The sequence below is a fragment of the Trichoderma virens genome, assembly GCF_000170995.1.
Source record: "Trichoderma virens Gv29-8 chromosome Unknown TRIVIscaffold_91, whole genome shotgun sequence".
In the NCBI taxonomy this organism is placed as follows: domain Eukaryota; kingdom Fungi; phylum Ascomycota; class Sordariomycetes; order Hypocreales; family Hypocreaceae; genus Trichoderma; species Trichoderma virens.
In genome coordinates this window covers 400,464-423,438 of record NW_014013658.1, presented here as the reverse complement: position 1 = coordinate 423,438, position 22,975 = coordinate 400,464, and the positions used below count along the sequence as shown (strand labels likewise).

At 47.7% G+C, this 22,975-nt stretch overlaps 5 protein-coding genes across 5 annotated transcripts; 4 read left to right on the top strand and 1 right to left on the bottom strand.

Moving 5' to 3' along the window:
* Positions 1-2,136: 2,136 nt before the first annotated feature.
* Positions 2,137-3,324, top strand: TRIVIDRAFT_65246 (uncharacterized protein; the record flags this gene model as incomplete). Its single annotated transcript, XM_014094658.1, has 2 exons — positions 2,137-2,546; positions 2,883-3,324. 2 exons carry the CDS (start codon positions 2,137-2,139, stop codon positions 3,322-3,324), a joined length of 852 nt encoding a protein of 283 aa, XP_013950133.1.
* Positions 3,325-9,824: 6,500 nt separating this feature from the next.
* On the bottom strand, positions 9,825-10,384 carry TRIVIDRAFT_227862 (uncharacterized protein; the record flags this gene model as incomplete). Its single annotated transcript, XM_014094657.1, has 2 exons — positions 9,825-10,243; positions 10,336-10,384. 2 exons carry the CDS (start codon positions 10,382-10,384, stop codon positions 9,825-9,827), a joined length of 468 nt encoding a protein of 155 aa, XP_013950132.1.
* A 2,478-nt stretch (positions 10,385-12,862) lies between these two features.
* TRIVIDRAFT_227861 (uncharacterized protein) lies at positions 12,863-13,165 on the top strand (the record flags this gene model as incomplete). The annotated part of the gene is made up of 1 exon (XM_014094656.1): positions 12,863-13,165. The coding sequence occupies one exon, from the start codon at positions 12,863-12,865 to the stop codon at positions 13,163-13,165; it is 303 nt and encodes a 100-aa protein (XP_013950131.1).
* Positions 13,166-17,014: 3,849 nt separating this feature from the next.
* On the top strand, positions 17,015-17,329 carry TRIVIDRAFT_227860 (uncharacterized protein; the record flags this gene model as incomplete). The annotated part of the gene is made up of 1 exon (XM_014094655.1): positions 17,015-17,329. The coding sequence occupies one exon, from the start codon at positions 17,015-17,017 to the stop codon at positions 17,327-17,329; it is 315 nt and encodes a 104-aa protein (XP_013950130.1).
* A 2,673-nt stretch (positions 17,330-20,002) lies between these two features.
* Positions 20,003-22,640, top strand: TRIVIDRAFT_1445 (uncharacterized protein; the record flags this gene model as incomplete). Its single annotated transcript, XM_014094513.1, has 7 exons — positions 20,003-20,079; positions 20,143-20,619; positions 20,670-20,754; positions 20,809-21,014; positions 21,070-21,193; positions 21,440-21,721; positions 21,834-22,640. Coding segments are annotated over 7 exons (2,058 nt in total), but the record flags the coding sequence as incomplete, so codon positions are not given.
* Between the last annotated feature and the right edge of the window lie 335 nt (positions 22,641-22,975).

Below are 22,975 nucleotides of genomic sequence, written 5' to 3'. Positions count from 1 at the left end.
AGGGAATCTTCATCCAAAAGCTCGCAGCTGTCAAAGTGGATGTCCCACGTTACCAGAGATCTGAGAGCGGTGACATATGGAGCTTAACCAGGCCAACACCAGGTCTCTGGTGTCCGATAGAATTGCTATCGACATTGAAACAACGGTTCAATTGCCTCAGGGGTTATTTACCCTTTATCACCTACCCGCAACGCAAATCCAGAATCCACACGAATATATCGCTGGCTTTAAGGCATAACCGATAGTTTTACCATCGACATTGAAACAACGGTTCAATTGCCTCAGGGGTTATTTACCCTTTATCACCTACCCGCAACGCGAATCCAGAATCCATATGAACATATCGCTGGCGTTAAAGAGCTCGCAGCTTCCAAAAGTGGATGTCCCACGTTGCCGGAGATCTGAGAGCGGTGACATATAAACGTGGCAGGCCAACTCCAGGTCTCTGGTGTAATAGGCGACTTCTCTGGAATAGTGTCAGACGAGACCATCCGGAAGAACGTCTCGATGCGGATGCGTATTTTATCTAAGCAGAAACCGAGGGCGTTCCGGGTCAAGGAAAAGCAATCTCTGAATATTTCGCTGGCCTTAGGGAAACTTCATCCAAAAGCTCGCGGCTTTCAAAGTGGATGTCCCGCGTTGTCAGAGAACTGAGATTGGCTCGACGTGATGGATTACTTCCAAGTCTCTAGTGTATTAGACGACTTCTCTGGGATAGTATTGGACGAGACTAACCAAAAGAACATCTCAATCCCCTGATGCATTATTTTATCTACGCAGAGACAAAGGGCGTTCCAGGTCAAGGCAAAACAACCTCGCTGAAGATGTCGCTGGTCTTGAGGGAACTTCATCCAAAAGCTCGCGGCTTTCAAAGTGGATGTCCCACATTGTCAGAGAACTGAGAGTGGTGAACAGATGGAGCTTAACGTGACCACCTCCAAATCTCTAGTGTATGAGACAACTTCTCTGGGACAGTATTGGACGAGACCAACTAGAAGAACATCTCAATTCACTGAGGCATTATTTTACCTAAGCAACAACAGAGGGCCTTTCGGGCCAGGGCAAAGCAATCTGGGTATTCCAAGTTAGGGAGGATGTGGTGTCTCGCACACCTTCACGATCGCTGCGGGTTTTCGGTAATCAATCAGAGCGTCCATCAATAGAGTCAATGTTCTCTTTATGCGTGCATCTACACCTACCGACTCCATAAACGTTACTTTATCAAAAAGCTGCTGGGAGCGAACGGGGAGATATTCATCCGAGCTGCTGCACCGTTACGATCCTGGGAGTTACGATGAGGGCATCAATGTGGATTTCTAGCCAGTCTATGGCGCAGGCATTACGGCCTGCGTGTTTTCTTCCGCCTCAATAAATGCAGTCGCGTGGGTAAGAACGGATATGGCAGCAAGGTCACTCGTAGGCGGCCCAGTTGATTCCTTCTCAGTGGCGATCTGCTCGTCGGTCTCAGGCGAGATCGCCACGACCTTGGGCTTAGACTCAAGCTTCATGGCTGCTGTGCCGGGAGATCGTGCGCGAAGCTCTTCGCCAGCTGTGATATTGGTCCTCAACCCAAATTCACCAAGAGAAGCCCATGAAAATCACGGCAGCGCTACATTCTACACATCCCGGATTCCAGTCAATATGACGGGGAACGCGGTCGCATTTTAAGAAGAGGAACGCCTGCAGTTTACTGTCATCCGCATAGGCTTCGGAATATAATTCATCAGGGCATGCGACGGAGACTAGTTGGGTATGGGAGCCCGATATTCATCACCAAAAAAGAACGTGGCACCTTCAATCTCATTTCGAAGATCACGGTTCTTCTTCACCACAGCTGAGAATTTACAAATTTGACTTCTGGGTTGGCCAACAGCTGGACTATTACCAAGTACCGTGCCGAGTGCGCGCCGATGAAATAGGCAGGGCCTCAGGTTGCCCGTCATTGGGTCCACTCACGCCTGGGCTTCTCAGAAAACAGAGTTGAAGCACGTTAAATTGCCTCATTATTCTTCACCATTATTGGCCACCATACTTTTCGTGGGCTGCTCTATTTGCTTTTTATTGACAGAGAAAAAGAGCTCAAGGCATGCTGCAGAGCTTGCCAAGACGCTGCCCAGCCCAGTCCCATCATACGCCATGGCCACAGATCAACCAAAGCCAGGAGACTTCGTAAGCCCGCTCAGTAACGAAGATGAAACCCGTTTGACCAAGAAAAGGAACTTTCCAGACAACGATTCGGCCAGCATTGATGGACCAGATGCCTCTACGGCTTGTTTTAAGCGTGCTCGAGTAGGCTCTGCCTCTGCTGATAGCCTCACTGGGAACCCTTTGAGTTTCACAAGGAAGTGTGTACCAGTCAAGAAGGCAGAGGAGAAAACGAGGGTGGATAAGACTGATCATTCGGATATCAAGCCTGATAATGACATGACCACTGGCCCCATTCCGGACATGAACCAAGCTACAACCACATTTAGCCAGGGATATGAGGCTGGGTTCCAAGCCGCCTACCAAGCAGGATTTCAAAGCATGTTTCAATTAGGTTACGAGTGAGGCGTTGAAAAAGCAAATCTACAAGACAGCCAAGCAAAGATCAGCAACCCAAATCAATCTCAATACGAGAACGAGCACAATTACCAGGAGTCAATCCAGTATACAGACGAGGAAGGCAGTATTGATCACTAAATTGAGACGTCGAGCCGAATTGTCAGCTATGATGATGATGCCGGCTTTAGAAGACCCGTTATTTTTGTCAATCCCGACACTTACGACCCTTTGCTCTCATCGCACATGCAGATAGCCAGAGAATGCAAAAGGTTCTCTCTAAGTTCTGCAACGCTGGAAGAAGCGGTACCTTAGAATGGGTGACTACTCCGCACATCAAGTCGCAAGGCGCGTATCAAGCAGCCCATCAAATACGACGAGGAGTCTCTGGGCTACCAACTCGTCGAGGAAGAGCCACAGATGGAAGAGAAGCCGCCCAGGCGTCGCCATCTTCTAAATCTCAAGATCCCCAAGGGCAAGAATATTAGCGAACCGTCATTGGCTATCCAACGCCTGAACAACTACGTGGAGTTGAGCTTTAAATCAAAATGCAGATACTCAAGTAGATACTCAGTTCCTCCAGTATACCCTATAATCTACTCTCTGCTACTCTCTGCTACTCTCTGCTACTATCGCTACTCTCTGCTACTATCGCTACTCTCTGCTACTATCGCTACTATGGCTACTCTCTGCTACTATGGCTACTATGGCTATATTACTCTATTTTCTGCTGTGTATTTTCTTCTCAATCCTTGTCGATCTCCAATTGATGATGAATGCTAGATACTTACTCCGAGACAGCTACAGCACTCACGATCATTTAAACCTATCACACATATTGATAGAGAATATGAAATACGCGACATAGGAAGAAACATGTCACTTTCGTCAGTTCCGGCACTTACAATCCTTTGCACCCGCCACGGACGGAGACAGAGAATGCAAATATCTACCTTGAGAAAGAAACGTCACTTACGACAGTTCAGGCACATACAGCCTTTTCCAGCACGGCGGGCAGAATATAAAATATCCAACTTCAAAAGAAATCTTCCATAAAAGCCCGGCAGACATCACATCATGACAACTCATTCTGGAGATTGCACTGCAATGCATTCAACGGCCTAGGGACTTTGAAGAGGGGGCGAGGCAATCGAGAATTGTGTTTTTGCACCGTTGAACGAAAAGAGACCATACCACAAAATGAATGCGCAAAACGAAGAGAACGATAGAAAGAAGGTAAAGGAGAATACGGAGGTGTAGAAGATTGGTCATCTGGATACTAACCCCGATAAAAACATTCTTGAGATTGCACTGCAACGCATTCAACGGCCTAGGGACTTTGAAGAGGGGGCGAGGCAATCGAGAATTGAGTTTTTTTACACCGTTGAACGAAAAGAGACCATACTACAAAATGAATACGCAAAACGAAGAGAACGATAGAAAGAAGGTGAAGAAGGACACGGAGGTGCAGAAGACTGGTAATCTGAATACCAATGCTATTACATCACGCATTCAACAGCCTAGGGACTTTGAAGAATGGGCGAGGCAATCGAGAATTGAGTTTTTTTAACCCATTTTAACGAAAAGAGACCATACCACAAAATAAATGCGCAGAACCAAGAGAACGATAGAAAGAAGGTGAAGAAGGACACGCAGGTGCAGAAGACTGGTAATCTGAATACCAACCCTGGGAAAGACATAAGCGCTGGCGCTATTTCAGACGAGAATCGAGCGACAACCACATTTGATCATAGATATGAGGCTGGGCACAAAGCTGCCTACCAAGCAGGGGTTCAAAGCGGATTTCTAATGGGTTACACCCAGAGTTGGAAGAGACCCGTCACTTGCGTCAATTCCTGCACCCACAGTACTCAAAATCCTGTGCTCCTACTACATACATACGTAGGGAAAGAATTCTAGAATTTCTCCCAAAAGTTTAACACCCAAGCAAGACATTTATCTTCATACTGCTCGACAAAGCCGGGCAAATATCGCCTCACAATAAGTTATTCTGGACCATAGAGCCGGCTTGTGCTCCTCACCTTTTGCCTTTGCTTCCTTCTCCTAAATCTCCTCAATAGCAACTCTGATGAGGGCGCGGGGGTAGATATAGCGTCATTGCTGGCGTTGTGCGGGTGCGTGATGCAGATGGATAGGTCGTCAAGGACGCTCAGGAGGCCCTTCTTACTATTTAATTCTATTCAGCCTGGTGTACTCCTTTGTTGTCTGGTTGCTCAAGAAGACCTCGAAGGGATAGTATCTCAGATCCATCACTCCAAAGCTACTTGATGTCCTGGCAAGCCTCGGACTCGACAAACACTAGCTTTCGCTTCTTGTCTATATAAGGCTCTAGGATCTCTAGAATGGCTTCAGCAAGCTCATATTCTCATGGCACAAGTGTTATTGTTTATTAGTAATACCCGGCTTTAGAAGAGGCCCGTTCCGTCACTCTCAATCTTTTGCCCGCATCGTACACGCGGACACAGATTGCGAAGGATGCTCCCCAAAGCTCTTCAATATTCCTCATATCTGTCGATTTTGTCAACCATGATGTTCTGCTCCGACACAGACGCAAACAAAGAGTAAAAAAATTCTCAGTTTAGACAGTTCTAGCACTCACGATCCTTTGCTTTCACCGCAGACTGAGGATGCAGCAGAGTCTACAGAAAGTTTTACGCCCGATGAATATATTATGGCACTCATGATCCTTTGAAACCAGTAAAAAGAACTTCTTGCCCTAGTGCTTGTCGTTCAGAAAAGCTCCAGAGTTGGCGAAGATGCCCGCATATCAGTGTGGCCCAATTCAAGACCCAAAGTGATGACACCACTGTCTGGATCTTCGGATGTGCTAAGAACTGCGGTGAGCCTCCTCCAAACACTTCGCCCGCATCTCCTCAATTCTGCAGAGTGCACAATGAGTGTGAATTCTGAGCTCAGAACGCGTGTGAATTCTGGCAGATTGAAGATGTTTGTGAGGCACAAGGGCATAGGTAATGTATGTGATCCCATCAATCAGCTATTGTCACTTGGTTAACTTGCAACAGGCCTTTTCCCTTTTCCTGATTGCAAAAATCCTCTGCTATCTTCCCTGATCACGATGCATCTTGAGCTCAGCGGTCGCGCCCTATGCGGCGGCACATTCGATGCCGACACCAGCAGCCTCCTGAGTTCGAAGCTCGTCGCGTCCCCCTGCTGTTCTTACGCTGCAGACTAGGTCATCCCTAATCTACGAAGTCGAAATTGTCCTACTCTTTGAGAGATAGTGACACTAGGAAAATCTCTGCAAATATTGCACATGGCGATTTTGGGCCCCCTTTCATTAGCTAATTTTTCAGGAGGATGCTAGATGTTGCAGGCATTTGTGAGTCGACAAGTATTGTATGAAATAAGCGCACCACTTTCAGGGAAGACAGAATATTATGGCCGATAAGGTCTGTCTGTTTAACCATATACTAAATAATTTCGCTCGTGCTCCTCTCCATCCTTGTAGGCATCCGCCTGTTTTCTCTGCGACGCTGATCGCTTTTGTCAATGCCATGAATACCGCTACGCCGCTCAAGTATGCCGAGAGACTGAAACAAGTCACAAAAGCCCGTGTTGTTCGTGTTGTCCTCTGCTTCTGAATCAACTTCAACTTCCTCGGAGTTGTCTGGGCCGAAGATGCTGACAGATGAACTTCAGCTTAATCGAACGTTGATCCACTATCCGAATCGCCTTCAGCCTCCATACCCTCAAACGTTTCGCCATTCTCGCTCATTTTTAGTGATATCACCTTTCCCCTGTCAAACTCGGTAGCCAGCTTGACATCCAGGTTGACTACGATTTGAAGTCGAGGTGTCTGAAAATCAAGCCGAAAGCTAAAGAGAGAGCCACGCTCATCAGGAGATGATCTCGGACCTCAAGCCACGCAGGAAGCCAACGGCGATCATGTTACCGATGGAGAGGAAACAGCCGATATGGATCCCCTGCAGAATCAATGGATGCTGATGATGAGGATGAAGGAATCTATCCTCTAGATACGTTCATGGACGGTATTCAACAAATAGAGGCTGTCAAAGCCCCTTTGAAGAAGGCCTTCGTTGACAAAAAAAAGGAGGCTGAGGCTTCTTTCTCTGTTGATAATTATGTCTTGAATATAACCTCTTGTTCGCCCTTCCCCCTATTCTGCTGATATGTACTCGTTTCTTTCTTGGCCATAGCAGATTATCGAAATCATCATGTTCTAGCGTAGTATGGATGAGGAACCTACATGTGTAACCAAAAATCTGCTTCTCGACCGCTCTAATCAATATCATCACCAGCGGCCGCCTCTGCCGCAATCGACGAACAGCACTTCCAGCGCTGGTACGCCTATCAAGGTCGTGGTGCGAGCTGTCGCTGATCTGGCCGCTTAAGGGGGATAAACAAATAAAAACATTATGAACTAGGGATGCGGCTATGGTAGCGCTCTGGAAACGAAAGCGAGATTCTGTTGGTGGTGCCGCTCAGGGATACTCAGCGAGCTTTCGGGGGGATTGCTGGGCGAGTATGATAGGTGAATCTACAAAGGAAGTCTGTATTAGCATGAGAAGAGTTATTCTTAGCCATTCTGAAAGTTCACTGGTTTTCTTACATCATGTGGCCTTGGATATGCTTCCTCACAACTGGCGAATACCAAAGTGCTGAGGAGGCCTCCCTTGGCCTTAGAGAAATTTCGCAAGGGTAAAAAAATGCTGGTAGCTTTAGATGTAAGAAGAGAAAATCTCGAGGAGATGCCTGGTAAGAAGAACAATGAAAGCTGAACAAGTTGTGGAGAGGGGAAAAGTCCGTCTCAATTGCTCGGACCACGTTCCTTGCCTGATGCTCCAACTTACCTGCTACTTGTTGCTCCTGTTATCACCTACTTCCAGCGGCACACCACGTTTCTTTCCTGGCCACCTTTTTTTGGGCCTCAAAAAATAATAATATCTTTATTATATGCTCCCCAAAAAAGAAAAAAAAGAAAGAAAGAGGCAAAATGAAATGTTGTAACGGGGCGCCCAGTTTGCAGCGACCGGGATTCGTCTAGTACTCCTCCCCGGTCGCTGCTGCTACGTACCGGGATTCGTCAAGTACTCCTCCCTGGTCGTTGCTTTACGGTTATGCCACTCGGGCATCCGCTCTGTTTTTATGTGCCCTTGGGCGACAGGGTGACTGCATATTATCCTTATAACCTAATGTCACCAGAGGATACGTATCCTTTCGATAGCGCCGGGCATCGTTGGCTTCACTGCCGATGAAGGACTGCCAAAAGATTCACTACATCAAGATGAGGTTGGTAGTCTCTTCAATACATGTGCCTACGGCTTGGTTGATCCTTATCACTCTCCCTGAGCATCTCCTGGCCATCATTATCCTCAAACTTTTGTCGAACAGGTGTGGCTTAGCCCTGGCCCATCTGTTTGCACCAGGCACAATTATTCTTTGTACAAGACTTTTAGCCTCATTCCAGGAACTACGGGTTTTCTTTCTTTATCGCATATTGCCCTTACACTTGCATTTTCACCTCTTGCTACCTAGTACCCCGGGTTCTCTGCAAACGGTGTGTTGGCATTCACTAACAAAGATTGTTCTGGGTGGCGTAGTAGACTATGACAAAGAAGAAGAACGCTGAACAAAACAGGCTATCCCTTAGCTACAATCGCCGGCCTTAGAATGTCCCGTTTCCGATAATTGAAGATGCAAATTGATCGGTATGAGGAGAATGGCAAAAACATTGTGAAGTTTGCGCCCCCGCAGAACTAGAGAAGCCTACCCACGTTACGAAGGAATAAAGAATGTATGGCACATGAGAAGATAACTGCTCTATGTTTGGCCATGCCCAGAACTGCCTTCTTCTTTGGTTCATCCGGAGTAGGTGAGCTCTTTTTGGCTTCATCTGGAGTAGGCAAACTCTTCTAGGGTTCACCTGGAGTAGGCACACTCTTCTTGGGTTCAACTGGCGTAGGCGACCTCCTTTGGATCTCCTGGAGACCCGAGGCCTTGATCTTATTCTGGCGTGCTATGCGTCTCCAGCTCCTTGATATCTGCCGTGGTGTGCTTTATGCGCTTGCTTGGCTTTTCGGATATCTTTTGAGATCAGCTCCTTGATATCTGCCGTGGTGTGCTTTATGCGCTTACTTGGCTTTTCGGATATCTTTTGGAGATCAGCTCCTTGATATCTGCCGTGGTGTGCTTTATGCGCTTACTTGGCTTTTCGGATATCTTTTGGAGATCAGCTCCTTGATATCTGCCGTGGTGTGCTTTATGCGCTTGCTTGGCTTTTCGGATATCTTTTAGAGATCAGCTCCTTAATGCGCTTACTTAGCTTTTCGGATATCTCTTGGAGATCAGCTCCTTGATATCTGCCGTGGTGTGCTTTATGCGCTTACTTGGCTTTTTCGGATATTTCTTGGAGATCAGCTCCTTGATGCGCTTACTTGGCTTTTCGGATATCTCTTGAAGATCAGCTCCTTGATATCTGCCGTGGTGTGCTTTATGTGCTTACTTGGCTTTTCGGATATCTCTTGGAGATCTTGCGACGTTGCGCTTGAAATGGGGATGTCATTGCTTGATCGAGGCTGCCGGCCTAGTTAGCTAGCGATAGTAGCAGATACTAGAGGAATATATCGACAGTAGCAGAGAGTAGCAGAGAGTAGCAGAGAGTAGCAGAGAGTAGCAGAGAGTAGCAGATACCTAGGGAACTGTGTATGTGCTTAGGTGGTTAAGAGAGCCATCCCACTGCATCTTTTACGATATTTGAACTCTACGAAGTCACTAACGTACCGAATATCTGCTCACTTAGAGCCTTTCTTAATCATTTGTACAAGGTAACGGGTTACTTAGTAGTACATAGGTATGTAGGTATATGTTGAGGAGACCCCTTTGATAGACGAGGGGGATTTGGGTGACGCCTTTCGAAGATTTGATTGACGAGGGGGGCTTTGGGAATGGCGAAAGGCCTTAATTGGCGTGCTCCCATTGTATGCCTCAGCAGTCTAGACTCGAATGCATGCGCGCCATGTACTGATTTGTGATCTGAGCCCAAGGGTGGCTGTTACCAAGCTCTAGGCCTTCCAGCTGTTGGCTTTCATTATCAACGATTATAGACGAGGGTGCTTTGGGAATGGCGAAAGGCCTTATGTGGCGTGCCTCAGCGGTCTGGACTCGAGTGCATGCGCGCCATGTACTGATTTGTGATCTGAGCCCAAGGGTGGCTGTTACCAAGCTCTAGGCCTTCCAGCTGTTGACTTTCTTCATCAACGATTTGGTTACCTATTTTGCTCTCAATGCTCTCTTTTCGAGCTTGCGGGATATGGTTCGTTCCAGAGTTTCTGGGGTCGCTTCGCCACATTGCTGAATGGTAGTTCATCTTGCCTGCTTCTTCCGAGATTGGCAAAAAGAGTTCGCTTGACCTCCTCAGGGTCGGGACCATGCATCGTGGCGATGGATCCTTCTAACGTTTGTAAATGATACAAATGGTCACTGATGGAGATGAGCTCATCAATAACACTGAGAGATGGTGTTATAAGAATTGAGGTGGAAATTCGAGAAGTGTGCAGAAGGCGAGGTGTCGAAGTGGGAATCCGAGAAGTATGCAGACTGCCGCTGATGGAGATGAGCTCTTCAATAACGGTGGGTTGTTGAGGTAGGAGTTCGAGAAGCGTGCAGAATGGTTGGTCAGGTATGGGCCTGAGTTTCGCACCTGGGCGAGAAATTTGGTCTCCAGGGCTTCCATTTCAGTTTTGGGTTTCTTGTGTAGTAGAAACCTCCTCTATCCCTCTGTCCCTCGTTTACGCCTTTCTCTGACACTAGTGTCCACATGCCTCGAGACGCCTTCGTCCATTGTTGTTACCGCAGCACATGCGCGATCAATAATGACATCGCAGCTGATATCACGCACGCGTGTGATTATGAGATGGTACAACTTGCGATCAATTAGTCTGGACGATTCCCTGCCTTGTCCCATTGACAAGCTATGGCCACAGTGTTTCGTCGTTTAATCGAAGAGCACCTTTTTGGAGCCGCCGTAAAGTCTTGGAGTCCAAGGGCTGTTTTTTTGGGGGGGAGAGAAGAGAGGTGATTCTTCATTCTCAAGGATATCGTGTCCGGAGAACGTCCAGCGAGCGGCGTCTCCACAATAACTGTTCGCAGATGTGACACTGTTGCATTTTGGAAAGTCTGCTGTACGTGTTTCCTCCGCACTCAAGCCTTGCCGATTGCTTTTGCGATGATGAATTTATTGGAGTGGCGTGAGGAAGGTGATGCCCTGTAGAACGAAGGAGAGAGAGAGAGGAGCGGGTGGGGCGTTTAAGGGCCTCTTGTGCTGCTACCTAGGTACCTACAGGTAGGTACTTTCCGCTACTGTCGCTACTTGGTACTTTCTGCTACTCTCTGCTACTTTCCGCTATTGTCGCTACTCTCTCTTACTTTCCACTGTTGTTGCAGGTACTACCGCTATTTTCAACACAGGTACTAGGCAGTACTATTACTAAGGTACTTCGGAGTACCTCTTGGTACCGTTGCAACCGTTGCAACCGCTGCTTCCCGACCCTCTTGATTCACTCTCTTTACCGCATGATACACGATCGGTTCAACCGGCCGTACAATTCAATGGACAGAAACTTCCGGGTATCCCTGTCATCGTATAGTATACGGAGGCCGAGAAGAATCACCAAGCTCGCAACCCAGACTCGTCGAATGGACCTCTCCTCTCCCCAACACTGACTCCCCTTGGATGCGCGCATGAAGCGAGAGGTCAATTTCGTCAACCAGCCTCTGCTTCTCTGTTGAAAATAGGCCATGAAATCCCAGTATCGCCGCGTCACCTGTCTTGCTAGAACATCTTACCTCACCAAAAAGCAATATTGCGCAGGAGAGAAACAAGAAAAATGACAACAATTGTTTCAGTCGAAAGCTTGGCCTTCAAGCCAGCATCTGAGCCAACGCTCCCCAGCAAAACTCCAGAAAGTAAGAAACAGGCAGGCTATCCCTTATTCCAAAGTCCTACTAATGAGCAAAATCAGGATTCACCCATGACCCAAGACGCAAATAAACTTGCCCCAGATTGCAGCGGCGAAAAGCTTCCTCAGAAAACCACTATTCGCAATTGAGCCGTAATGCTACAACCACAGCGCAGAAAGGTAGCTCTCCTAGAAACGACTGGCTAAGCCATTTGGGCATGTAACTGACTTGAAATTTAACAGCGGTTGCCGCTAGACGAAGCTTGGTAAACAAAGACCACCCAGATTCCCCAAATACGCCGTGTACGATGAGCTACCGCACCTCAATGGCAAGCTTATTGCCTGTTCGCAGCCACGTCGAGTCGCTGCTATGTCACTACTACCCTAGCGTGTGGCTGATGAGATGGATGTCACGTTCGGAGAAGAAGTCGGTTACGGCATTCGTTTCGAAGACAAGACGACGCCCAAGACCATGTTGAAGTGCATGACGGATGGTATGCTTCTGTGTGAGGCCATACACGACCATAGTATGTCCAGATGCAGCTGCATCATTCTTAACGAAGCGCACGAGAGAACATTGACGACCGATATTCTCATAGCTCTGCTAAAGTAGATTGCAGAGAGACGCCCCAACCTTAAGATCATCACCATATCTGCCACGCTTAATGCCCAAAAGTTCCAAAAGTGCTTTAACGATTTGCCCTTGCTGGTCGTTCCAACATTCTGGGCATCAATACCCAGCTCTCGAAGAGGCATGTCATTTTCCTTAATTCATGCACTAAGGATATTTTCCTTTTAGAGCAAATAGAAGACAAAATATCCAGATCTTGAATATATTTGCCATAAAATCCCACAAACGTCACATTGCCTTGACCTATTCTGAAGAAGTAATGCCTTTTCTGCTACTGTCGCTACTCTCTGCTACTATCGCTACTCTCTGCTACTCTCTGCTACTATCGCTAATATCACGTTATGGCAACTCATATGGAGTATTAATGCCATTAAGGTGCGGGAGCCCATCGTACACGACGTATTGCGAAATCTGTGTAGTCTTTGCGGAGCCAGTTTCACCAACGAAGACGAGGATTTGGGTTTAGTGGTACTTGTCGAGGAGTTCTTGCCTAAGATGGACATCAGCAATTCTGCCGGTCAATGAAGAGTAGTGCGTCATAGGGTTGGCACAAACCTTTGCTTGTGGACGGGACGATCTCGTCACGTCTGCAGAATACCTAGTGGGCCACAAAGACTGGAACAGACATTAAAGGGAGGGCAGCACGTTGCTCATAAAAGGCGAGTCAGGCTTGGGGAGGGTAAGGAAAGCGCTGTGCGGTGAAGAGGTTGAATCGAGAGTGTGAGAAATCATGCTCAAGAGCTTTGGACTTAGCATGGAGTATGGCGAACATGTGCGAAAGGAAGAACGGGATGAAAAGGTGTCAATCAAGTCTGGGGATGGGTTACCCGCTGAAGAAATGCCTCGGAAAGGGTTAAAAGATGCATCGCCATACGACACTGGCCGCGATGTTAAGTTCCACCGTCCATTTTCCAAGAAGAGCCAAGATGCCTACATCAAATATATGGATAAACACGAATGTTCTTATCGCTGCCCAGCTGAGGGCTGTGAGAATCTACCTGGATTTACATATTTTGGCCGCCTCCTCCAGTAGGAGCGAGAGGTTCATAGGAAGCACGACGGTCCTAAGAACACTGTCAACTGCCCACATCCCAACTCCAAGCGACATACCGGCAAGGGCTCCTCTCGGCAGGAGAATCTTAACGAGCGTCTTCGACGAGTACATACAAATATAGTCACCTCAGCGTCTCCAGTTGAGATTGTCGCCTCTCCAGAAGACGATGAGGTAGAACAACCGAGCACTCTAACGGGAGCGTAAAGCCACGGCCCGACTCCAAGAATTTTTGCACTTTATCAACCTCGAATCAACGCAATGACCCCGTGAGGCGGCGATTCCCCGACAGCGCAGACAACGGCGTGTACGACTGATAAGAAGCCTGCTGTAAGGAAATGTTTTCAAGGTCACATGATGAAAAGGAATCGGAGAGATTTAATAATGATTAAGCATTGGTGTCTGGCTCCAAAGGCCGAAGATTCAGACTGTAGCATTGCATCTGATTCTACTCGAAGGGCCAGCGGCTACCAAACTCACATATAGATGGATGACTCATGTTGGGCCAGTCCATGCAACCTTTGCTGTTCAGCCCGGCCGCTTGGCTATTGCTGAGAAGTATAAATATCTCGCAAATGCGGTTGTAATGAGGACGCACGGCCGAGACAGAAATGGTCGTTGGATTACTGATAATACTGCTTATCCACTGAAAGATATACATCAAAACGAAGTGGGACAGGTATTCAGTGCCTTCAAAGGTTACGTTCTGCCTTCCAAGCCAAAGAACGCCAAGTTCAAGTGTTGCATGACTGGAAAGATGTGACAGATCAAAGAGATACGTCACCAACTAAAACAGGGGCAACCCCTTTCAATGGCCGTCCACACTCGCAGAAATACTTTCAGATTCTAATTGGGAGGAGCTCTACCCCTTGGTAGCGCTCTATAGTTCGTTTGGTGTCTTCGAACGGGGAGCAGAGAGACGAACTAGTGCGGACCAGAACTAGATGCTGACCAAGCTCTATGTTTGGATACTCGCAGGCATGTCAACCGACAAGTCTCTCGCTTATCAGCAACACTGATCTTAGGCACAAGCAATAAAGTTCGATATGGGCCGTAATAGAGGCCATGATGATGTCTGGGAAGCGTAATTTGATGTGGAGGACAAGATTTGGCGGTGCGTTAAAACCCAAGCCCAAAGTTCCGATGACGGACTTTTCCGTTACCAGTCGAAAAGAAAAATGTAACAAAGTAGGTCCTCGGGTTCAGGATCGGGACTAAAGTGCTATAAGAAGTCAAATTCTGCCCTCACGGCGCAAGAATCGGACTGTTTCGAGTCTATTTCGAGGGTTGTTGTTAGTGAGGCCAGAGTGTTCCAAGGCCACTGCCGCTACCGCCGACACTCTTCTTCTTTTTCATCTTCTTTTTCTTCCTCTTTGTCTTCTTCTTTGTCTTCTTCTTCTTTGTCTTGGAAAAATTCGAGCAAAATCTCTGCCTGCCCTTAGTTTTGAATGTCTAATGGCAATTAACCAGAAGCTAAGGGATTGTGAAGCTGGATGACACTGTGGAAGATGCTCACGACGGGATCGTGCGTGGTGGACTCAGCTCCTAACGATGGTCAACCTATGTTGTTGCTCTGCGATGGAAGAGATAAATAAAGCATAGTGGATAATTATCGAAATAATGGGTATAAATGAAAATGAAGAAAGGCGAATCGGGGTAAGGAAGAGGAATTATAGCAACTGCCCTTTATGTCCACATGGAAAATGAACAACAGCGCCCGCTAAGATCAACCTCATTTGCGAGGCCTCTGCAATTCACGAACTCATATTGGAAAGCTAATTCAGGACCAAGTGCTTGAATGGTGATTCGAAGCCCATACGGTAAAGAGTCGCTTGATGGTTTTGATACTTGATGGACATCATATAATGAGACGGATGTTGAGAGAGATAATATCGAGAGGAGTAGAGCCATTAATGCAGTGCTGGTAATGAAACTTGTGGGCGGTATAACTTAGTACGAACTTGCTTCACCCGACCCAGATGGCGATGAGAGCGATTCTAGACACCAACACGTGGAGTATGATAGACTCAGCAATTTTCCTCCCGTATTCGATGCATTTTTGATGTCCGGTAGGGCGCACACCGTGGCAAAGACCAGCTGTTGTTGAGGGGTAATTTTGTATAAAAGTCGTAATATATCAAGCATTTAGCGACCGATACTTCCAAAAATCATCGCTGTGGATAATTTGGGAGATGTTTCTTCTGAGGGCAGTTCGTTAACACGATGAACTTGAGATCGAGACTTTGTCTTGCTTCCTATCCTCTTCCTGTAAGCCATACGTGTTTACTCGCCAATGGACACATTACAGTCGGATAAATAACTCCTTTTAGCGGCAGGAAAGCTGCAAGGCTGTTAAAATTTATTACCATATAACCCTTGTCAATGCTGAAAAACAAGCATCACCTGTTCTGGACACGAGTCTAGGCTGAGAGCAAATTGGCAACAGATGTTTGCAAAGCCGACTTCCTATCTATGAAGATTGCTGGAAGACGCCTTTTGTGAACTTGAATAATTTTCCGTTTAGAAAGCCAGAGATGAAAGTCTTTTTAATTTCATTTGGATGGGCGAATATCCCATCTAGTCGTCAATATATAATCCGTGTTGCCACGGCAGCAGCTCGAATCGTATGAAGAATGCGAACGTGCAATGCCGATGAATTGTGAGCGCCACACTCTCAAAGAAGCCTTTCGGGTGGCAAAGGTACTCGCTGCTAAGATTAGAGTCAACGTCGATCTAAAGATGAAATGTTTATATCTAGACAACAACGTTGCAAGTCTTGAATGTCGAGCGGCTGTAGGCCTCAAGCTCGGGCAGATCTTTCTGAAGCCCACAAAGGTGTGCCTAGCATCTTTCAAAGCATACAATTCTATTCCATGCTCTGATCTGTCTGCTAATACCACGTCATGTCACACACGCCAAATTCTTCCCGCCATTCAGGTAGCGGCTGATAAGCGAGTCGTAGAGGCGAGGTTATTAACCACATAGATATTGGCTACGAAATACCGTAGCTCCGAGATTAAGGTCATGACTTTGGTCGCTCGTTGGATGACGAAAATGCGCTGATGATGAAAAATAAGACGATATGTTCGGGTAGTACCTAGAGCACGAGTAGTTAGTGAGAAATAAATAGAGAGATACCTGGCCTTGGTGTTTAATGGGACACCCAGCGGCCAATCGTGGCAGTAGCTTGGACACATTATTAACGCGATATTGTGGGTTTCTAGTAGCGGGATCGGCAAACGCAATGTTAGCTATGGCCTGCTTCACCAAATGGGGGTGGTATGGAGGTTAAATTTAATATCAAGATGAGAGGTTCAATGCTGTAACAGCTGGATGGGGGCAGTATAGACCTTTCAACTAAGCCCAATGGTTGTATATTTTCTTCGTTCGGTTTGCTATTCGTTTTTCCCTTTTTGAAAGCAATGCCGCCAGGATGCATGATATTCCCAAGATTGTGAGCAGATCAGACTTGACAGTTATCACGTAGACGACAGCCCATGATATCGTTTTGACACAGAGCATAACAAACAAAAATGGCACTGAAAAGTCGTTAAACGGTAGCGAAGTCGCCATGGTTACGGGAGCTCTCACGTTATCCTAGATCCTCGAATTATCTTCCATATGTGTTGTCAAGAAGGAAAACGCAGAGTCTTGCATGTTCCGTTTGCTTGTGCGCCAAATGCCTACTCACGTGTTGAATGGGAAACCCGGTGGGCTTGACTCCAGTTCTTCAGCGAAACAGCTGACCTAAGCAACGCGCAACAGATGTAACGTTGGATCATCTAATGAAACAAGGGCGTCTGGTTGGTAGACGGGAATATAAACAATCGAATGGCGGTTGATCATGATCGTGACCCACGACGTCGGCCCCGACCTCTGGGCCTCGCCGTGCGCTACGCCGACCAGGTCTACAACGTCCTCCGTCTCCAGGCCAAGATGCCGTACAAGCCCCTCGAAAACGGCTTCATCAAGAGCATTGCCGACACTGAAGACGTAGTCATGCAAGACAATGCGGCCGATGGCAGCGACCACATTTGTTCAATCCGCGCCACCCAGATTGATCTAGTTCATTCCGTTGCAGAAGCCAAGTTGTTTGATCGGAGCCAACCAATGCATCGCAACCAACTTGTTCGCCACCTCAATTGATTGGAGCTATTCTGCTCACTCGCAGCTAGCTACTTTAATTAAGATTATAAGACCGGGATCAGATGTTCTCGTGACCCAGGTACGGAGTAGATAGGTCGTGATTTCTCGTTCAGTGCTACTACCTAGTACCTACGCACGTAGTTCTAAACTTAATTTTTGCTTTATAGGGATAATGTAGAACCTTAATAAAAAATACGCACGCACAATCTGCCTGAGTGGTTTAACCCTCGGCAGCAATGCAGCCGGGGAAACCAGTCGCTGCAAAATTGCCCACTTGAATTGAGACGGGCAATGAGGTGTCGCAAAGGGAAACTTTGGAACTAGCCGAGATTCCCGTTGCGACGCATTCCCATTTTGCCTCTTAATTTATTTATTCATTCATTTTTTTTTCCATTTGTCTAAGACAAATAGCGAGGCATTGGCCAAAACAGTCGGTAGATAATTCCCCAATTGGTCGAACAACTCAGACACCGCCAACAGAGAGTGCTCCCCATAGCAACAACCGATTGCACCTCTTTCTTCCCGTTTTCTTTTCTTTTGGAAAGTACAAGTTTCAAATACTGGAAAGGTACGAAATGTTTATTTTGCCGAGTTGTCTGCCCTGGGGTCGAGTGAGAGCTTAGGTCCTTGCTACAAACAAATTCTCTGAATTTGTTTTTTATCTAGCATTTGACTTTACGGCAAGCATTATGGTCCGACAATTGATCAGCTCAATTGACAAATTGGAAAACGGGCAAGAAAAAAGGACAGAAGAACGTTTGAATAAGGACGGATCTGTAAGGTGATTTTGCACCCAGACAACATTTGACATCTTGTCTAACCAAATAGAACCAAGCACTTATCCCAGGTATATAGGTTGCCTACAAGGGTCGTTGAATTGATACAGCATGTGCAAAGACGCTTGAGCAGACGTGTAAGAATCTAAGAGTGTACATCGGCATCAGCGATTCTGGATCATCGAGCGCCTAACGACGGCAGCTCCCCAGCAAAACAGGCTTGAAAAAGAGCGCTTGTTACTATACATATTGAGCTTTGGTTACACATTTACTTTTCAACTGCCTTACAGAGAGGGACTGCAAATGAGGGACTGCAAATAAGGGACCATACAAATGAGGGACTATATAAATGAGGGACTATATGAACAAGGGACTGTAAACGAGGGACTGTAAATAAGGGACCATATGAACGAGGGACTGTAAATGAGGGACCATATGAACGAGGGACTGTAAATGAGGGACTGTAAATGAGGGACTGTAAATGAGGGACTGTAAATAAGGGACCCTATGAATGAGTAACCTTACTGTACGAATGAGGGACCTACTGTACGAATGAGGGACCTACTGTACGAATGAGGGACCCTACTGTATGAATGAGGGACCCTACTGTACGAATGAGGGACCTACTGTACGAATGAGGGACCCTACTGTATGAATGAGGGACCCTACTGTACGAATGAGGGACCTACTGTACGAATGAGGGACCCTACTGTATGAATGAGGGACCCTACTGTACGAATGAGGGACCTACTGTACGAATGAGGGACCTACTGTACGAATGAGGGACCCTACTGTATGAATGAGGGACCTACTGTACGAATGAGGGACCCTACTGTATGAATGAGGGACCATAGAGGCCTTTTATAGACTAATACTCTCCGCTTTTGTTACTGTTACGGTCCCCCATGTATACTGCATAATACCTATATATTTAATAAGGCACCAGTGGTCCTTTACTTAGGGTCCTTTACCTGATGGGGTCCCTCTGTTTATGGCAACGCTCTGTAAGTGAATCACGCATGAACTAAGTGGGTCAGAAGTGGGTCATACTTAAGTGCACGGACAGTAAAGTGACGTGATTCTTAGGGCTGAGTGAATGCGGTTGCGTATGGACCCACACCCATTGAGTTTGGAGATATATCGTTCCCCCCAGATGGTCCTCTTGAGATTTGAACTCTTCTTCTTCAAGGACTCTCGTTATATTCTTGCGACCATTTTTCTGCCCGAGTCCTTTCCCGTCAGTACTATTCTGCCTCTCCTCACCGCTGTTTTTTAGACAGACTCTAAGGTCTGTCGTGTTTTCCCAAGAAGTTTTCTTATTCCGTCGTTTTCCCGCGTCGGACTGCTCTGTTGTCTTTGAAAGAGACTGGTGTTTCCCGCTAGTTAATAATTTTCAAGTTCCTCTTTTGGGGAGCTTGTTCTGTTTATCTATCGGGTTTTCTGTTTGCCCAGTTGGGCGGGCACAGAAGAGTTAGGAAACTGTGGTCGAAGAAGTGATCTCTTCTTAGACCAGCGCTTTTCGAAGACTGGTACTTTCTTTCGGGCAACCGTTAGGTGAAGAGTGAACGGACTCTTCCGCAGTGAACTTCCTCCACCATCAACTCGCAAGTACATCATCAAGATGTCCGGGTCAACGATGGATAAGAATACTGAAAGCGGCGTGCTTGACAATCCGGCGGTTAAGGCACCCAAGGTCGTTACCGAAACAGTTGATGCGGCCCTTGTGTAGGTTCCCCCTCCTGGACAATCTCTCATTTGCCTCCTTGCGCTAACATGATGCAGAGTTGAGAACGAGCTCGGTCCCATCGTTGCCAGTGGTCTAACCTTGGGCATATCTACCAAACTCTCGGCAAAGTTTCGCTCTTTCAAGCAAAGAGATATGGACCCATAGATTGGCTTCATATTCGGTCTCTCCCTTGGCAAAGAGCAAACTGGCAATGAACAACAGGGTTTTGGAGTCTGCCATAGCTGTAAGTTAATCTTCACTAAGACCTCAACAGCACACTCTAAGGCTAATATGGTTACAGTTGATGCAAGTGTGGGTGGTGGTACTGTTCTCCCATCCGACCAATATTTCATCAAGGTCCGATTCCCTCGTGATGGATGCAGCTACGCTTTTAAAGAAGCGCCGAAGGCCGTTTACGATCGGTTCCCCAACGCAAAGGGGCGTGAAAAGGGCCTCACGATCATCCGGGTCAGTCTCACAGAGGAAGCCCGTGTCACAGTCGATGGTTTCGGCATGCCCTTTGCCAACGCGGAGGACTCTGAACTGGAAGATTGGATTAATGGAAATAAGCCAATCGTCGAAAACCTCACCCTTCTAGATGTTCTTGGGCAAAGAACATTCTACTTCGTCATCAGCGTGCCTGTTACCGTTGCCATGAATAGGTTCTCTCCAGATAAGCTGCCACCGCCCTATGTCTCTCCGTATGGCACCGACCAAGAGTGGGATGTGGACAAGTTCAAGGGCTTGATCAAAGTCAATAAGGGCCACCAGTTCGAGGCGGCCTATTGGTAAGATTTCCTCTCCTTTCGGCAATGGACCATAGCTAACGATTCCAAAGCCACGATGACGACAACCACCACATGACTGCTGTGAATCAGAATAATGTGCAAGATGTCATGTGGCTTGACGATGAAGCTATCCAGGTACGTTAATCACAACTCTCGTCTTTTTAAGATGGCAAACTAATATATAAGCAGATCGCAGCGACCAAATTTCCCGCCTACTTCGTTCGCCCTGACTCTGGAGCTCCCACGGCCGACACTAAACGCTTCTTCGTCGTTGTCGCCATGCGAGATGGGTTTACAAAGGAGCATGAATCAGCCTGGCGTCGCCTAAGCAAGGGAGAGTCCTTCTTGCTCCATCTTTATGACAATGCGGAAAACGCTGAGCCGGACGCCAAATGGTATGTTTTACATCTCGCTTCATGATTTGTTTGATTCTAACCGTGAGGGACCCAGGCAATGCAAGATTATCGACCATCCAGCTACGGTCCCTGTTCTAGAACGTCACAAGACCGAATCGCACGAGCTGGTTCTCCTCGTCCGTCGGCCACAGCAAGCAGCCATGAATCCAGACTACATCGTCAGGGACTTTGGCGACCGTGCGGAGGCGAATGATGCACTGAAGCAAGGGAACGAGCAATGGCACCACGTCGGTCTCTGCTTTGATGCCGGGCTACTAGACTGCAAGCGAAGAGTCGAAGCCGTTTCCCTCTTCCACCCCCTCTCAGAGCCATCCAATCCTGTCTGCTGGCGATTGCCAAATCCAAATGTGCAAGCAGAGAAACGGGCCCCGCTCAAGGACGAGCAAAAGACCACCTTGGCGGAGGTAAAGGATAGGATGGAGCTACACCGAGCTCTCGTGCGTGGCAATGGCTTCTACGAGTGGATGACGAAGAAAGATGCGCCAAAATCCATCGCCGACGACATGTCGTCTTTGTCTGTGGCCGATACCGGTGTCACTTATCGTCCGTTGCCCTCCGTCAATTTCCTGGACTTTAACGATGATGCCCGTGCCGAAGCCATTGTCAACGAAGCACTTCCCCATGATCGTGAGCGTTTCCGTGGATACTTGAGCAACCGCCCTCTTGGACTTGGTATAATCGCAGCCGTAGGTCCCCCCTTCTAACATTATTTACGTCTGAATCAACTAACTAGATTTGTAGGGTCCCGGTACTGGAAAAACAACAGCAGGTGCAGCGGCAACAGCAGCCATGGTGGAGAAGTTTCGCCGAGTCCTATGCTCTGCGCCGACCCACGTCGCGGTAGACAACTTTGCCGCTCGTTTGGACAAGAGAACACGCGCCATGGCCGAAGCTTGCAACCGAGGCAAGGAGCAGAACGATCCAAGCCGCTATCGCCATCGCGTTGTCATCAGAGCGTACAAGCCAAACGCCGAGGTGGGTGCCTTCAATGCCTTGCTCAAAGACCCAACCCTAGGCGATGAGGCAGCTCCAAAGGCATGGGGATACTCTTCTCGATGGACTCTTCATCTTTCTTTGGCTTTCTGGCTCTTGGCAATCTTGGGCTCTCCCGCAGTCAGAGAGCTGCACCCAGACGATGATGAGTGCCTATGGGACCTACGCCGGAAGATTGACCAAGTATTGCCACTCAAACGCTTGCGTGATGTTGCCACCGGAGTCACCACCTGGGAGCAGTACGAACAGGAGGGCTTGGTCTCGGACAAGTCAATTCAGTACTATATGTTCCGTCTCTTGCAATACGCCCATATGCTCTGCACAACGCCCGCCGCAACTGAGAATGTTAGTGAGTATCGAGATTGGAAAAATCAAACTGCTCGCGGCGTTGCAGTGGATGAGGCGGCCAACATGAACCGGGCGGACCTCTACTGTGTCTGGGGCAATACTCTCTCGCCGTGCTTCCTTTTTGGCGACCCCAAGCAGCTGCCTCCAACCGTCATGACGACCAATGAGAAAGATAGTGCCGGCAACTTTCTCAACCGCTTCGCAAAAAGTGGCTCCATCTCGGCTTTGCTTTTCTTCCAGGCAATTGGCATCCCGGTGTATCGCCTAACAACACAGCTGCGCATGGGTGACGGCCTTTTTGACATGGTCTCAAACATCGTCTACAAAGGCGTACCCCATGTTTACGCGAGCAGCTGCAACATTGCCAACGCCAGCTTTGACATTGGGAGGTCCCTGGAGAGCTATATACGAGAAAAGTATCCGACAGTCGCACCCTGCCCCGAAGGCAAGCTCCTTCCAGTATTCATGCACACTCCAGGCTCCCGAGTGTACACCGATGCTGCCACAGGTTCAAAGAGGAGTCCCGACCAGGTCAAAATTGCGCTGGACTTTGCGGTTGATCTAGTCAAATCCAAGAACGTGGACCCGTCCAAGATCGT